General features: G+C 52.8%; 1 protein-coding gene across 6 annotated transcripts in view; it reads right to left on the bottom strand.

The window, feature by feature from the left end:
* Positions 1-17,382, bottom strand: part of ulk1b (unc-51 like autophagy activating kinase 1) — a 203,168-nt gene that overhangs the window by 119,053 nt on the left and 66,733 nt on the right. For all 6 annotated transcript variants that reach the window (XM_086011911.1, XM_086011910.1, XM_086011909.1 and 3 more), the window contains exons 5-6: positions 17,142-17,178; positions 7,797-7,970 (exon numbers count right to left, since the gene is read on the bottom strand). In XM_086011911.1, coding sequence (XP_085868037.1) covers positions 7,797-7,970; positions 17,142-17,178 — 211 coding nt within the window. The remainder of the gene's footprint in view (positions 1-7,796; positions 7,971-17,141; positions 17,179-17,382) is intronic.

Here is a 17,382-nt window from a genome sequence, read left to right as displayed (position 1 = left end):
GGAGGCGGGTCCCAGTGCGGGGCGGGTACCCGTCTCCTTTGAAACTGGCATGGAGGCGGGTTGGGGGCGGGAAGGGGTCAGGACCCCTGATTTCAGGATTTTAACCCCCTACACTCCTCCAATCCCAACTCCACGGCACACTGAAAATCCTGCCCATAGAGTCTGTTTGCTGTCCGATTGGCTGTGGGAAGGTGGGGCGCCGTGACGATGGACGTGTGGGGCGACCAATGGCTGGGGAGTGGGGGGGCAGGGCAGTTGGTCATGTGATTGAAACCTCCAGGGATACGTCGAACCAGAGTTGGCAACTACGTGGAACGTAGGCCCACAGAGGCAGAAGCTTTTAGGAAGCGAGATCCATCTTCAGCACGGCAGAACTTCTGCCCCTCCATGCCCCCACAAGATTTCCCCTCACCACCCCGCCCCCCACCCGCACCCAGGCCCATTTCTGTGGCCGAGAGACCGCTTGAAATATTTTTGGTGGGCTTCCCAGCCTCTTCTTTGGAACCCACCATAAGTGTTAGGGTCGCCAACTCTGGCTGGACGAATTCCTGCAGGTTTCATCACATGACCTCCAACCGCCAACTGCCCCGCCCCCACTCTCCCGCCATTGGTCACCCGACACGCCCATCCTCGCGGAGCCCCGCCTTCCCACGGCAATCGGAAAGTGAACAGAATCTTCGTTACACGATTGGATGGTTCTTGACTCTCAGCCAAACAGCTTCCCCCCCACCACCATCGCCAATATTTTTTATAACAAATAAACAAAAGTGTTCAAAGAGAATTTTTGTTTAAAAGAACAACTTTTTAATTGTCCCTGTGATGTTTCTCCGGGGTTTTTGCTGGCAGCGGAGATTAATCTTCAATTTCTGGAGACTCCAGGCCAACCCTGGAGAGTTGGCAACACGACATGAGTGGGGTCAGAGGTCAGCTGTAGCAGGACTAAGACCAACAACAACAGCAACTTGCATTTTGCAAAGCATCTTTAATATAGAAAATGTCTTGGGGCGGTGAGGGGTGAGAAATAGGAATAGATCAGGGATTAGACAGCGAGTCACGGAGGGAGGGGTGACTGAAAGCTTGGTTGAAAAGATGGATTTTGAGAAGGTCCTTAAAGTTTGAGACAGAGGAGAGCTGGTGGAATTTAGTGAGGGAGTGTAATCTACGTGTATTATCCTGCTGCTAAGGGATAGGTGTGTCCCTTTAAGAATCGATCACTCTGCCCTCTTGAGGTGAAGTTGGGTCACCGCCAGGAGCGCAAAGCGGGCCGATCGCCAATGGGGAGCTCGCTCCACATCCCATTGCTCCCCTGACTTGAAATAGAAAGGAGGATCAGGTGGGATATGAAACGAGCTCCCAATTGGCCATCAGCCCGTTCTGCGCTAAACCCCTAGAAATCAATGCGGCGGGAGGGCAGAGGGTCACATACAATTCAGATTGGGCATCCTGTGGAATTGCACACACTCCAGCCACAGTGGAGGGAGTGTTGGAGGGAGTGGAGGGGAGAGTGGAGGGAGTGTTGGAGGGAGTGGTGGAAGGAGTGGTGGAGGGAGTGGAGGTGGGAGTGGAGGGAGTGGTGGGGAGAGTGGAGGGAGTGGTGGAGGGAGTGGTGGGGGGAGTGGAGGAGGGAGTGGTGGAGGGAGTGATGGAGGGAGTGGAGGGAGTGGTGGAGGGAGTGGAGGGGGTGGAGGGAGTGGGGGGAGTGGTGGAAGGAGTGGTGGAGGGAGTGGATGTTTATGGTGGTTTCCAGGGGTGCATCTGATCCTGGATGGTGTCGAGCTGTGGTCTCTATGAAGCTGAGCACCCTGAAGGATCTCCCAATGTGTGACTGAGGTACCAGGTGGTTACCAGGGCTTGAGAAATGTGCCCCAGCTGGAGTCAGCACCTTTAGGAGAGGAAAGAAAACCAAAACTTGCCATTTATCTAGCACCTTTAAAGGAGAAGAAATGTCCCAAAGTCCTTCACAGAGGTATAATTTTTTTAAATGGACACCAAACCAAAGATGGAGTTATTCGAAGGGGTGACCAAAAGCTTGGCCAAAGAGTTGGGTCTTAAGGAGGGTCTTAAATGAGGAGAGAGAGGTGGAGAGGTTTAGGGAGGGAATTTCAGTGTTTATGGCCTAGGGAGCTGAAGGCACGGCCGCCAATGGTGGGGCGAAGGGAGCGGGGATTGCACAAGAGGGTAGAGTCTGAGGAGCAGAGAGTTCGGGTGGGTGCGGGGTGTAGGGTTGTAAGGCTGGAGGAGGTTACAGAGATAGAGAATGGTGAGGCCATGGAGGGATTTAAAGTCAAGGGGTGAGAATTTTTAATTTTAAAGGCTGGGGCTGCTGGGAGCCAATGTAGTTCAGTGAGCATGGGGTGATGGGCGAATGGGACTTGGTGCGGGATCGGATACAGGCAACACAGCTTTGGATGAGCTCAGGTTTACGGAGGGTGGAAAATGGGAAACCGGCCAGGAGTGCGTTGGAATAGTCGAGTCTGGAGGTAACAAAGGCATGGGTGAGGGTTTCAGCAGCAGATGAGCTGAGACAGGGGCGGAGACGGGCGATGTTACAGACGTGGAAGTAGGCGGTCTTGGTGATGGAGAGGAGATGGGGTCGGAAGCTCGGCTCAGGGTCAGATGGGATGCCAGGGTTCCGAACAGGGCTGGAACTGGGGTGATGCTAAATCTCTCTTAAATGCACTGAATGGGTTTGCTTTTCCAGCAGGGTCAGGGTTATTAGACTCTCAGAGCTCCACGTCAGGTAAGGACAGCAAGAGTTACTGCTGCATAAGTAACCACTCAATAAAGTGACAGTGCCAAGAAAAACACCGAGGGAAGGAAGCTGGCTGAAACTGCCTCAACTTCTGGGCAACATTTTCACATTTCAGACACACAAACTGGTCTCCAAATCTGTAAAGATCCAAACTGTCTTGTTGGACAAAGTAAATCTCACAGCTTTCGACCAAGCCTGGTTGACTCGCTTTGCTCAGACTGGTTGGTTTTAATTAATTATTCACAATTTTTATTCTCCTTGTAACATCACACAGGAAAGTGGCTCCTTCTTTCTAAGCTTTGCTGTTAAATTCTTCTTTTTCCATTACTAAATATGAGACAAGAAAAAGCAACGTTGGCAAGAATAACAACAACTTGTATTTATATAGCGCCTTTAACATAGTAAAACATCCCAAGGCGCTTCACAGGAATGATTATCAAACAAAATTTGACACCGAGCCACATAAGGAGATATTAGGACAGGTGACCAAAAGCTTGGTCAAAGAGGTGGGTTTTAAGGAGCGTCTTACATAGAAACACAGAAAAATAGGAGCAGGAGTCGGCCATTCGGCCCTTCGAGCCTGCTCCGCCATTCAATATGATCATGGCTGATCCTCTATCTCAATACCATATTCCGCTCTCTTCCCATACCCCTTGTTGCCTTTTGTGTCTAGAAATCTATCTATCGGATATGTCTTAAAGGAGGAGAAAGATACTGAGAGGTTTAGGGAGGGAATTCCAGAGCTTAGGGCCTTGGCAGCTGAAGGCACGGCCGGCAATGGTGGAGCGGTTAAAATCGGGGATGCGCAAGAGGCCAGAATTGGAGGAGCGCAGAGATCTCGGAAGGTTGTGGGGTTGGAGGAGGTTACAGAGATAGGGAGGGGCGAGGCCATAGAGAGATTTGAAAACAAGGATGAGAACAAGGAGCCAACCGGTAGGTCAGGGAGCACAGGGGGTGATGGGTAACGAGACTTGGCGTGAGTTTGGACACGGGTGGCAGAGAAAGCTTCAAACTATGGAATTAACCATTAAGTTGGAGGAATTTCTTCTCTCAGAGGGTCGTGAATCTTTGGAATTCTCTACCCCAGAGAGCTGTGGAGGCGGAGTCATTGAATATATTCAAGGTGGAGATAGACAGACATTTGAGCCACAGTGGGGTCAAGGGTTATGGGGAGCGGGCAGGGAAGTGGAGTTGAGGCCAAGATCAGATCAGCCATGATCTTACTGAATGGCGGAGCAGGCTCGAGGGGCCGAATGGCCGACTCCTGCTCCTATTTCTTATGTTCTTATGTATGTTGCTGACTTACGGTCAGTGGGATATCAGTGAAACGTGAAATTGATCACAGAGGTGGGTCGGTAAACTTTCAGCGCTTGCTTGGACTGTACAATGATAGATTTTGTCCTTCCAATCCTGGATCTGTGTCCGCAGAGATCGTGCAGAGTTGCAGATCACTATGGGAAGGCTAGTGGAATGTTGGCCTTTATCTCAGGGGCAGTGGGATGCAAAGGGGAGGATGTGATGCTTCAGTTGTTCAGAGGCTTGGTCCGATCCCCTCTGGAGTGACTGTGTTCAGTTCTGGGCTCCGCACCTCAGGAAGGATATACAGGAAACTTTGTGCTATCCGGCACCGACGGGACCGAACTGCTGCCGTTCCCTCAAAACTGCCGGACACTCCAGAGTTAATGTTGAAAGATACGGAGATTTTCCGTATCTGACAACAAACCCTGTTGCTTAGCAACAGCTTCTAAACACGCGGCTGCAGCTGCAAGCGTCTCTAGCTGAAGTTGTTGCTATAGCTACAGACCTTGCAGTGCTTGATTGGGAAAAAAAAGCAAAGAAAAGAGACAAAAAGAATAAAAAACGGCTCCCGATTTTTGCCGGTGGCTCGAGCTTGCCGGATGGTTCGTCTCCGGATAACTCCAAGTTTCCTGTATTGTCCTTGGAGGGGGAGCAGCGCAGATTCACCAGAATGAAACCTGGGCTTAAAATCTTAAATTATGAGGACAGGTTGCAGAAACGTGGCTTGTATTCCCTCGAGTTTAGAAGGTTGAGGAGCGGTCTGATCGAGGTGTTTTAACTGATTAGGGGCCTGGCTTCCCAGGATGCTTCTTCCTCATCTTCTTCCTCTGACAAACAAGTGAGAAAGAGGGGAATCCCCATGGGAAAACAATTTGCAGCCAAACCCCTTCATTTTAGCAAAAATTACCCAGAGTTTTGAGGGAGACTCAACTGAACCTTGTCTGGTCAGGTGGACGTAAAAGATCCCACGGCACTACTTGAAGATGAGCTGGGAGTTCTTCCAGTGTCCTGGTCAATGTTCCTCCCTCACAGATTAATTACTCATTCATGTCATCTCATGAGTTGTGTCTTTGTACGTGATATAAATTGTTATTGTCTATGTGCAAAATGGCTGCTGCGTTTGTCTAAGTGACAACAGTGAACGCAAGTGATTCATTGGATGCTAAGCTGGGTCTCTTTTCTCTTGAAAAGAGAAGGCTGAGGGGTGACCGAATAGAGGTCTTTAAAATCGTGAAACATTGGTTGTCATCTTCGAAAATTCTATAGATTATGGAATGGTTCCTGCAGGTTGGAGGGTGATAAATGTAACCCCACTATTTAAAAAAGGAGGGAGAGAGAAAACCGGGAACTACAGACCGGTCAGCCTAACGTCAGTAGTAGGGAAAATGCTAGAGTCTATTATAAAGGATGTGATAACAGGACACTTGGAAAATATCAACGGAATTAGACAAAGTCAACATGGATTTATGAAAGGGAAATCGTGTTTCACAAACCTACTGGAGTTTTTTGAGGATGTAACTGGTAGAATAGATAAGGGAGAACCAGTGGATGTGGTGTATTTGGATTTTCAGAAGGCCTTTGATAAAGTCCCACATAAGAGGTTAGTGTGCAAAATTAAAGCACATGGGATTGGGGGTAATATACTGGCATGGATTGAAAATTGGTTAACAGACAGGAAACAGAGAGTAGGAATAAATGGGTCTTTTTCAGGGTGGCAGGCGGTGACTAGTGGGGTACCGCAGGGATCAGTGCTTGGGCCCCAGCTATTCACAATATATATCAATGATTTCGATGAGGGAACCAAATGTAATATTTCCAAGTTTGCTGACGACATGAAACTAGATGGGATTGTGAGTTGTGAGGAGGCTGCAAAGAGGCTTCAAGGTGATTTAGACAAGTTGAGTGAGTGGGCGAATACATGGCAGATGCAGTATAATGTGGATAAATGTGAAGTTATCCACTTCGGTAGGAAAAACAGAAAGGTAGAGTATTATTTAAATGGTGCTAGATTGGGAAATGCTGATGTACAAAGGGACCTGGGTGTCCTTGTACACCAGTCACTGAAAGCAAACATGCAGGTGCAGCAAGCAGTTAGGAAAGCAAATGGTATGTTGGCCTTCATTGCAAGAGGATTTGAGTACAGGAGCAAGGATGTCTTACTACAGTTATACAGGGCCTTGGCGAAACCACACCTGGAGTACTGTGTGCAGTTTTGGTCTCCTTACCTAAGGAAGGATATACTTGCCATGGAGGGAGTGCAGCGAAGGTTCACCAGACTGATTCCTGGGATGGCAGGACTGTCGTATGAGGAGAGATTGGGTCGACTAGACCTGTATTCACTAGAGTTTAGAAGAATGAGGGGGGATCTCATTGAAATGTATAAAATTCTGACAGGGCTAGACAGACTGGATGCAGGGAGGATGTTACCCTGGCTGGGGTGGTCTAGAATGAGGGGTCACAGTCTCAGGATACGGGGTAGGACATTTAGGACTGAGATGAGGAGAAATTTCTTCACTCAGAGGGTCGCGAACCTGTGGAATTCTCTATCACAGAAGGCTGTGGATGCCAAGTCACTGAATATATTTAAGAAGGAGATGGATAGATTTCTAGACACAAAAGGCATCAAGGGGTATGGGGAGAGAGCGGAATATGGTATTGAGATAGAGGATCAGCCATGATCATATTGAATGGCGGAGCAGGCTCGAAGGGCCGAATGGCCGACTCCTGCTCCTATTTTTCTGTTTCTATGTTTTGATAGAGTGGACACAGAGAGAATGTTTTCACTTGTAGGGAAGAGCAAAACTAGAGGCCGTCAATATAAGATAGTCAACAAGAAATCCAACAGGGAATTCAGAAGAAACTTCTTTACCCAGAGAGTGGTGAGAATGTGGAACTCGCTACCACAGGGAGTGGTTGAAGTGAATGGTATTGATGTATTTAAGAGGAAGCTAGATAAACATATGAGGGAGAAGGGAATAGAGGGTTACACTGATAGATTTAGATGAGGAAAGACGGGAGGAGGCTCGAGTGGAGCATAAACGCCGGCATGGACTGGTTGGGCCGAATGGCCTGTTTCTGTGCTGTATCTCCTGTGTAATCCTTTGTAAAGCCCTTTGGGATATGATACGATGCTGTATAAATGCACGTTTCTTTTCCCCCAACATACTCAAACTGTTATGTGCTTTATTCTAGAAGCTATGAGTTAATCATAGAAAGATGCAGCACAGGAGGCCATTCAGCCCATCGTGCTTGTGCTGTCTCTTTGAAAGAGCTCACCAATTAGCCCCACTCCCCCTGCTCTTTGCCCATAGCCTTGCTAAGTTAAATCGTACAATCACTGGCATCCTTTCATAAAGAACCATGACCTCATCACTGACCCAACAGCAGAGGTCCCTGGCTCCGACCTCCCTCGAAGACGGTGGGCAGCGCTCGATCCAATCCGCACGGAGCACGGACGATGCGGCCGCCTGCTCCACAAGTGGAAGATGAGGGGATGACCCGAAGTGCGACTGTGGCCATAAGTCCCAGACACATCACATCAACCTGCCCACTGAGATCTGTCACGAGAGGCACCTCATTTCTCCACTCGGCCTCTCAGGAGGACATCGAATGGAGAGCCAAACTAGACGTCCCATTAGAAGCTTTTCCCATCATATGAAACAACAACAACTGGTATTCTGTGCCTCAGAGAGACCCAGGCTACATGATAGTTGGGGCGGCCACCACAGCAGAGCTGGGCTCTCACCTATCTTGATGCGGATACTGTTGGGGTTGGACTTCCGTCCTCCGGTATAGGACAGTAGGATGTTCTGCGGCTTCAGGTCACGGTGAATGACCCCCTTGCTGTGCAACATCTTCATGGCCCCTGCTATCTGCTGCAGGAAAAGTCGGATGGTGTCCTCGCTGAGAGTCCCCTTCACTGGAAAGTAAATGAGAGATCAGGCACCAGCTTTGGCTCGACTGGCTGAGAGGAATAATCCCTCTCGGAAAATCGCTCTTTCTCACACTGCAGCAGGTGAATCTGTGTGAGCGGGGTTCAGAACTCTGTCAGCAATGGTTTTTGGTACGTGGCCCCATTGGTTGCGCGGCCCATTCACATTTTCATGCATGCGTGGTTTCTCCCACGTAAAAGCCGGTGAGCGCCTGCGCGGTACCCCCAGACCGTTGCGCAAACAAGTAATGTAACGGGAATGTTGCCTGTGAGACTGGGGTTCACTGTGAGACTGGGGTTCGGTGTGAGACTGGGGTTCGGTGTGAGACTGGGGTTCACTGTGAGACTGGGGTTCACTGTGAGACTGGGGTTCGGTGTGAGACTGGGGTTCGGTGTGAGACCGGGGTTCGGTGTGAGACCGGAGTTCGGTGTGAGACCGGAGTTCGGTGTGAGACCGGGGTTCGGTGTGAGACCGGAGTTCGGTGTGAGACCGGGGTTCACTGTGAGACTGGGGTTCGGTGTGAGACTGGGGTTCGGTGTGAGACTGGGGTTCGGTGTGAGACTGGGGTTCGGTGTGAGACTGGGGTTCACTGCGAGACTGGGGTTTGGTGTGAGACTGGGGTTCGGTGTGAGACTGGGGTTCGGTGTGAGACTGGGGTTCGGTGTGAGACTGGGGTTCGGTGTGAGACTGGGGTTCGGTGTGAGACTGGGGTTCGGTGTGAGACTGGGGTTCGGTGTGAGACTGGGGTTCGGTGTGAGACTGGGGTTCGGTGTGAGACTGGGGTTCGGTGTGAGATTAGGGTTCACTGTGAGACTAGGGTTCACTGTGAGACTGGGGTTCAGTGTGAGACTGGGGTTCACTGTGAGGCTGGGGTTCACTGTGAGACTGGGGTTCAGTGTGAGACGGGTTCAGCGTGAGATTGGGGTTCACTGTGAGACTGGGGTTCGGTGTGAGACTGGGGTTCGGTGTGAGACTGGGGTTCGGTGTGAGACTGAGGTTTGGTGTGAGGCTGGGGTTCAGGGTGAGACTGGGGTTCAGGGTGAGACTGGGGTTCGGTGTGAGACTGGGGTTCGGTGTGAGACTGGGGTTCGGTGTGAGACTGGGGTTCGGTGTGAGACTGGGGTTCGGTGTGAGACTGGGGTTCGGTGTGAGACTGGGGTTCAGTGTGAGACTGGGGTTCAGTGTGAGACTGGGGTTCACTGTGAGACTGGGGTTCACTGTGAGACTGGGGTTCGGTGTGAGACTGGGGTTCGGTGTGAGACTGAGGTTTGGTGTGAGGCTGGGGTTCAGGGTGAGACTGGGGTGCAGGGTGAGACTGGGGTTCAGGGTGAGACTGGGGTTCGGTGTGAGACTGTGGTTCGGTGTGAGACTGGGGTTCACTGTGAGACTGTGATTCGGTGTGAGACTGGGGTTCGGTGTGAGACTGGGGTTCCATTTGAGACTGGGGTTCGGTTTGAGACTGGGGTTCGGTGTGAGACTGGGGTTCGGTGTGAGACTGGGGTTCGGTGTGAGACTGGGGTTCGGTGTGAGACTGGGGTCCGGTGTGAGACTGGGGTCCGGTGTGAGACTGGGGTCCGGTGTGAGACTGGGGTCCGGTGTGAGACTGGGGTTCGGTGTGAGACTGGGGTTCGGTGTGAGACTGGGGTTCGGTGTGAGACTGGGGTTCGGTGTGAGACTGGGGTTCGGTGTGAGACTGGGGTTCGGTGTGAGACTGGGGTTCGGTGTGAGACTGGGGTTCGGTGTGAGACTGGGGTTCGGTGTGAGACTGGGGTTCGGTGTGAGACTGGGGTTCCGTGTGAGACTGGGGTTCGGTGTGAGACTGGGGTTCGGTGTGAGACTGGGGTTCGGTGTGAGACTGGGGTTCAGTGTGAGACTAGGGTTCACTGTGAGACTGGGGTTCAGTGTGAGACTGGGGTTCGGTGTGAGGCTGGGGTTCACTGTGAGTCTGGGGTTCGGTGTGAGACTGGGGTTCGCTGTGAGACTGGGGTTCGGTGTGAGACTGGGGTTCGGTGTGAGACTGGGGTTCGGTGTGAGACTGGGGTTCGGTGTGAGACTGGGGTTCGGTGTGAGACTGGGGTTCGGTGTGAGACTGGGGTTCGGTGTGAGACTGGGGTTCGGTGTGAGACTGGGGTTCAGTGTGAGACTGGGGTTCGGTGTGAGGCTGGGGTTCACTGTGAGTCTGGGGTTCGGTGTGAGACTGGGGTTCGGTGTGAGACTGGGGTTCGGTGTGAGACTGGGGTTCGGTGTGAGACTGGGGTTCGGTGTGAGACTGGGGTTCGGTGTGAGACTGGGGTTCGGTGTGAGGCTGGGGTTCGGTGTGAGACTGGGGTTCGGTGTGAGACTGGGGTTCGGTGTGAGACTGGGGTTCGGTGTGAGACTGGGGTTCGGTGTGAGGCTGGGGTTCGGTGTGAGACTGGGGTTCGGTGTGAGACTGGGGTTCGGTGTGAGACTGGGGTTCGGTGTGAGACTGGGGTTCGGTGTGAGACTGGGGTTCGGTGTGAGGCTGGGGTTCACTGTGAGTCTGGGGTTCGGTGTGAGACTGGGGTTCACTGTGAGTCTGGGGTTCGGTGTGAGACTGGGGTTCGCTGTGAGACTGGGGTCCGGTGTGAGGCTGGGGTTCGGTGTGAGACTGGGGTTCGGTGTGAGACTGGGGCTCAGTGTGAGACTGGGGTTCGGTGTGAGACTGGGGTTCGGTGTGAGACTGGGGTTCGCTGTGAGACTGGGGTTCGGTGTGAGACTGGGGTTCGGTGTGAGACTGGGGTTCGGTGTGAGACTGGGGTTCGGTGTGAGACTGGGGTTCGGTGTGAGACTGGGGCTCGGTGTGAGACTGGGGTTCGGTGTGAGACTGGGGTTCGGTGTGAGACTGGGGTTCGCTGTGAGACTGGGGTTCGGTGTGAGACTGGGGTTCGGTGTGAGACTGGGGTTCGGTGTGAGACTGGGGTTCGGTGTGAGACTGGGGTTCGGTGTGAGACTGGGGTTCGGTGTGAGACTGGGGTTCGGTGTGAGACTGGGGTTCAGTGTGAGACTAGGGTTCACTGTGAGACTGGGGTTCAGTGTGAGACTGGGGTTCGGTGTGAGACTGGGGTTCGGTGTGAGACTGGGGTTCAGTGTGAGACTGGGGTTCGGTGTGAGACTGGGGTTCACTGTGAGACTGGGGTCCGGTGTGAGACTGGGGCTCAGTGTGAGACTGGGGTTCGGTGTGAGACTGGGGTTCAGTGTGAGACTAGGGTTCACTGTGAGACTGGGGTTCAGTGTGAGACTGGGGTTCGGTGTGAGACTGGGGTTCGGTGTGAGACTGGGGTTCGGTGTGAGACTGGGGTTCGGTGTGAGACTGGGGCTCGGTGTGAGACTGGGGTTCGGTGTGAGACTGGGGTTCGGTGTGAGACTGGGGTTCGGTGTGAGACTGGGGTTCGGTGTGAGACTGGGGTTCGCTGTGAGACTGGGGTTCGGTGTGAGACTGGGGTTCGGTGTGAGACTGGGGTTCGGTGTGAGACTGGGGTTCGGTGTGAGACTGGGGTTCGGTGTGAGACTGGGGTTCGCTGTGAGACTGGGGTTCGGTGTGAGACTGGGGTTCGGTGTGAGACAGGGGTTCGGTGTGAGACTGGGGTTCGCTGTGAGACTGGGGTTCGGTGTGAGACTGGGGTTCGGTGTGAGACTGGGGTTCGGTGTGAGACTGGGGTTCGGTGTGAGACTGGGGTTCGGTGTGAGACTGGGGTTCGGTGTGAGACTGGGGTTCGGTGTGAGACTGGGGTTCGGTGTGAGACTGGGGTTCGGTGTGAGACTGGGGTTCGGTGTGAGACTGGGGTTCGGTGTGAGACTGGGGTTCGGTGTGAGGCTGGGGTTCACTGTGAGACTGGGGTTCGGTGTGAGACTGGGGTTCGGTGTGAGACTGGGGTTCGGTGTGAGACTGGGGTTCAGTGTGAGACTGGGGTTCGGTGTGAGGCTGGGGTTCACTGTGAGTCTGGGGTTCGGTGTGAGACTGGGGTTCGGTGTGAGACTGGGGTTCGGTGTGAGACTGGGGTTCGGTGTGAGACTGGGGTTCGGTGTGAGACTGGGGTTCGGTGTGAGACTGGGGTTCGGTGTGAGGCTGGGGTTCGGTGTGAGACTGGGGTTCGGTGTGAGACTGGGGTTCGGTGTGAGACTGGGGTTCGGTGTGAGACTGGGGTTCGGTGTGAGGCTGGGGTTCGGTGTGAGACTGGGGTTCGGTGTGAGACTGGGGTTCGGTGTGAGACTGGGGTTCGGTGTGAGACTGGGGTTCGGTGTGAGACTGGGGTTCGGTGTGAGGCTGGGGTTCACTGTGAGTCTGGGGTTCGGTGTGAGACTGGGGTTCACTGTGAGTCTGGGGTTCGGTGTGAGACTGGGGTTCACTGTGAGACTGGGGTCCGGTGTGAGACTGGGGTCCGGTGTGAGACTGGGGCTCAGTGTGAGACTGGGGTTCGGTGTGAGACTGGGGTTCGGTGTGAGGCTGGGGTTCGGTGTGAGACTGGGGTTCGGTGTGAGACTGGGGTTCGGTGTGAGACTGGGGTTCGGTGTGAGACTGGGGTTCGGTGTGAGACTGGGGTTCGGTGTGAGGCTGGGGTTCGGTGTGAGACTGGGGTTCGGTGTGAGACTGGGGTTCGGTGTGAGACTGGGGTCCGGTGTGAGACTGGGGTTCGGTGTGAGGCTGGGGTTCGGTGTGAGACTGGGGTTCGGTGTGAGACTGGGGTTCGGTGTGAGACTGGGGTTCGGTGTGAGACTGGGGTTCGGTGTGAGACTGGGGTTCGGTGTGAGACTGGGGTTCGGTGTGAGACTGGGGTTCGGTGTGAGACTGGGGTTCGGTGTGAGACTGGGGTTCAGTGTGAGACTGGGGTTCGGTGTGAGACTGGGGTTCGGTGTGAGACTGGGGTTCAGTGTGAGACTGGGGTTCGGTGTGAGACTGGGGTTCGGTGTGAGACTGGGGTTCGGTGTGAGACTGGGGTTCGGTGTGAGACTGGGGTTCGGTGTGAGACTGGGGTTCAGTGTGAGACTGGGGTTCGGTGTGAGACTGGGGTTCGGTGTGAGACTGGGGCTCAGTGTGAGACTGGGGTTCGGTGTGAGACTGGGGTTCGGTGTGAGACTGGGGTTCGGTGTGAGACTGGGGTTCGCTGTGAGACTGGGGTTCGGTGTGAGACTGGGGTTCGGTGTGGGACTGGGGTTCGGTGTGAGACTGGGGTTCGGTGTGAGACTGGGGTTCGGTGTGAGACTGGGGTTCGGTGTGAGACTGGGGTTCGCTGTGAGACTGGGGTCCGGTGTGAGACTGGGGTTCGCTGTGAGACTGGGGTCCGGTGTGAGACTGGGGTTCGGTGTTAGACTGGGGTTCGGTGTGAGACTGGGGTTCGGTGTGAGACTGGGGTTCGGTGTGAGACTGGGGTTCGGTGTGAGACTGGGGTTCAGTGTGAGACTGGGGTTCGGTGTGAGACTGGGGTTCGCTGTGAGACTGGGGTCCGGTGTGAGACTGGGGTTCGCTGTGAGACTGGGGTCCGGTGTGAGACTGGGGTTCGGTGTGAGACTGGGGTTCGGTGTGAGACTGGGGTTCGGTGTGAGACTGTGATTCGGTGTGAGACTGGAGTTCGGTGTGAGACTGGGGCTCAGTGTGAGACTGGGGTTCGGTGTGAGACTGGGGTTCGGTGTGAGACTGGAGTTCGGTGTGAGACTGGAGTTCGGTGTGAGACTGGGGCTCAGTGTGAGACTGGGGTTCGGTGTGAGACTGGGGCTCAGTGTGAGACTGGGGTTCGGTGTGAGACTGTGATTCGGTGTGAGACTGGGGTTCAGTGTGGGACTGGGGTTCGGTGTGAGACTGGGGTTCGGTGTGAGACTGGGGTTCGGTGTGGGACTGGGGTTCGGTGTGAGACTGGGGTTCGGTGTGGGACTGGGGTTCACTGTGAGACTGGGGTTCGGTGTGAGACTGGGGTTCGGTGTGGGACTGGGGTTCGGTGTGAGACTGGGGTTCGGTGTGAGACTGGGGTTCGGTGTGAGACTGTGATTCGGTGTGAGACTGGGGTTCGGTGTGAGACTGGGGTTCGGTGTGAGACTGGGGTTCGGTGTGAGACTGGGGTTCGGTGTGAGACTGGGGTTCGGTGTGAGACTGGGGTTCGGTGTGAGACTGGGGTTCGGTGTGAGACTGGGGGTCAGTACGCTGTGGAAGTGGGTTCAGTACACTGCGCTCTGGGATTGAGCTGTGGGTGGCTTCTATGTCAACTTTTGATTCCAATGGAATGGCTGAACTCACCATCTCTATGTAACCATAGGGTTGAAAAGTACTATTATGTTACAAACCTAAGCTGTAGTCACCAAAGTTCTGAAGCAAGCTCCCGCTCACACGGTGATGCACTCTAATTACTCTGCTTGCAGCCTCCTGTCATTACTGAACACATCCGAACACACAAAGCCGTTAATCAATTCTACCACATTATAAATTGCACTAGTGAGGCACCAATTCGTTACAAACAATCCCGAGCGCAATCTGTGTGTACAATAATATTTTTACCACATATCTCTCTGCCTGAAGCACCAGTCAAAGTGAGTGTGTTGCTTATCAACGCTGCATCATGGTCTGTTTAAACCATAATGTCCTCTTTGCGTCTAAAGGCAATTAAGTGTTAGCTGTGGCTCAGTGGGCAGCGCTCTCTCTCTCTCTCGTCTCTGAGTCAGAAGGTTGTGGGTTCCAGTCCCACTCCCAGAGACTGGAGCACAAAAAACTAGGCTGACACTCCAGTGCAGTGCTGAGGGAGTGCCGCACTGTCGGAGGTGCCGTCTTTCAGATGAGGCGTTAAACCGAGGCCCCGTCTACCCTCTCAGGTGGACGTAAAATATCCCGCTGCAATATTTCTAAGAAGAGCAAGGGAGTTCTCCCCGGTTTCCTGGCCAATAATTGTCCCTCAATCAACATCACTAAAACAGATTATCCAGTCATTATCACATTGCAGTTTGTGGGAGCTTGCTGTGCGCAAATTGGCTGCTGCGTTTCCCACATTACAACAGTGACTACACTTCAAAAGTACTTCATTGGCTGTAAAGTGCTTTGGGACATCTGGTGGTCGTGAAAGGCGCGATAGAAATGCAAGTCTGTCTTATTTCTTTTATTACAACAGTAACTGGGTTAAACGAATGCTGGTTGAAAGATCGGTAGTGACGGTTAAAGGGCCCCTACACCCAGCTTTAAAACACGGAGAGGAGGGGGAAATTACAAGCTTTTAATACACCCTGTCACAAAAGAGGTTACATATTGCACAGGCTATCAAACGGTTTAAGGACCAAAGTCGATTTGTCCATTGAAAACCATTGTATGTGTTTGATGAGTCAGTGCTGTCGACAGGTCAGCATTAGCTGGTCTCAGTGTTTTTCTGATGGTGTAACAGTGAGTAGCAGCAACGAGCACTCAGAATAGTAACTGGCAGACAATGCCAGCGATAAGGCAGCCAGAAAACCGGTCAAATTCTAGATATCTTGTAGCTTGACTTAACGCCGAAGAGACAGAACATGTTTTGATTGTATCACGGACTCTAGAGATACAGACAGTACCTGACCTTTGACAGAAAGGACTTGCATTTCTATAGCACCTTTCATGACCTTAGGACAGCCCAAAGCGCTTTACAGCAATGTGATGATGATCAGGTAATCTGTTTTAGTGATGTTGGTTGAGGGATAAATATTGGCCAGGACACCAGGGAGAACTCCCCTGCTCTTCTTCGAAATAGTGGCCGTGGGATCTTTAACATCCACCTGAGAGAGCAGACGGGGCCTCGGTTTAACGTCTCACCCGACATATATCGGCCGATCTTTCATCGTCGCTGGGTCAAAATCCTGGAACTCCCCACCAGCACTGTGGGAGCACCTTCACCACACGGACTGCAGCGGTTCAAGAAGGCGGCTCACCACCACCTTCTCAAGGGCAACTAGGGATGGGCAATAAATGCTGGCCTTGCCAGCGACGCCCACATCCCAAGAATAATTGCCTCTTAAAGGGGGAATTAGTGCCCTGAAGAAGTGGAGAAGAATTGAAGGTTGGCCCTTGGTCTGAGCTGAGACTTCTGGTAAATTCATCCAAGAAGATCGATGCTGGATTGGCTGATCTCAGAACCCATGGAATAGGGGCACAGGAGTTTCCACATTGTTACCCAGTGCCCCCACTGCAAGTCCGTGTGTGTAGGTGCAAGTGAAGACAGGGCTGGGTTTGGCTCTGATGCCCGTGCTCTCAAGGCTCACACATGTTGAATAGTCCTTTTAGCCCTTAGACTCGTACCCCAGGCAGGAGAAGGTGGGAGAAGGCGGGGGGGGGGGGGGGCGGGGGGCTGGAGGGAGACAGGAAACTGGCAGGGAGAAAATCAACAAGAGAAAGAAACCCTGTAGCAGAATTGGCTCCTCATGCCCATGCAACCTGACCCTACAACCTCAGGCAACTCAACCCTATTTCCACTTGTGTTTCTCACTCGCTGGATTGTCCTGTTTGAACTTTGTGGGCCGGGAGGTTTAATAAGGCCCTTAGCGCTGTGGCTACATTGCTGGACAAATCTTTTAATCACAACACCAAGATCTCTTGGTACATAGCAACCTGACACAGCTGCGAATGAATGGGAACATACAAGACACCCGAGGCTCCGATCGTGCGTACCTAAGAGGCGGACACCTGAGACACGCCTTCCCTGTCGGGGTTGGACAGTATTACTCGGGTGTCGGCCTTGGCTCGGTGGGGTAGCACTCTCACCTCTGAGTCAGAGGGTTGTGGATTCGTAAAATCTAGCCTGACACTCCCAGCGCAGCGCTGAGGGAGCCCTGCACTGCCGGAGGTGCCGTCATTCGGATGAGGACGTCAAACATTGCTGTTGGTGGGAGCTTGCTGTGCCCAAATTGGCTGCCACGTTTCGTACATTACGACAGTGACTACACTTCAGGAGTACTTCATTGGCTGTAAAACGCTTTGGGACGTCCTGAGGTCGTGAAACAGTCTTTCTCTCTTTCTATCCAGTTCAGGAGCTAAATATACAGGTGACAATATCAGTCACGCCCAATGATGAACTCCACCACCACTGTGCTGAGTAAGCACAGTCAACAAAGGCAGTCAGAATATAATCTTATCTACACCTGGACAATCAGTAGCATTTTGATTTCTACCACTTAACAAAGCTCTATTGCAGACTTACAGTGGAGATAATCAGCAAGGTCACCACCGTTGCAGTACTGGAAAACACAAAGACACGATGGGGGGGTGAGTGAGTCAAGGCACATTCTACTGGACAGTGTGACACAATCTCAAATTGTTCATCAGCTGCAATGTAATGTAAAAATAGATCAGACGGGGCAAACCCAGTCTTTAATCATTTGTAAAAGAATAGCGGGCGCTTCAAGCTGCTCTTAACTTCAAACTGCAAACAAGATACAACA

This window comes from Somniosus microcephalus, chromosome 19 (assembly GCF_052327205.1).
Source record: "Somniosus microcephalus isolate GS21.2 chromosome 19, FLI_Smic_1.0, whole genome shotgun sequence".
Classification (NCBI taxonomy): domain Eukaryota; kingdom Metazoa; phylum Chordata; class Chondrichthyes; order Squaliformes; family Somniosidae; genus Somniosus; species Somniosus microcephalus.
This window is presented reverse-complemented; position numbering and strand designations above follow the sequence as displayed.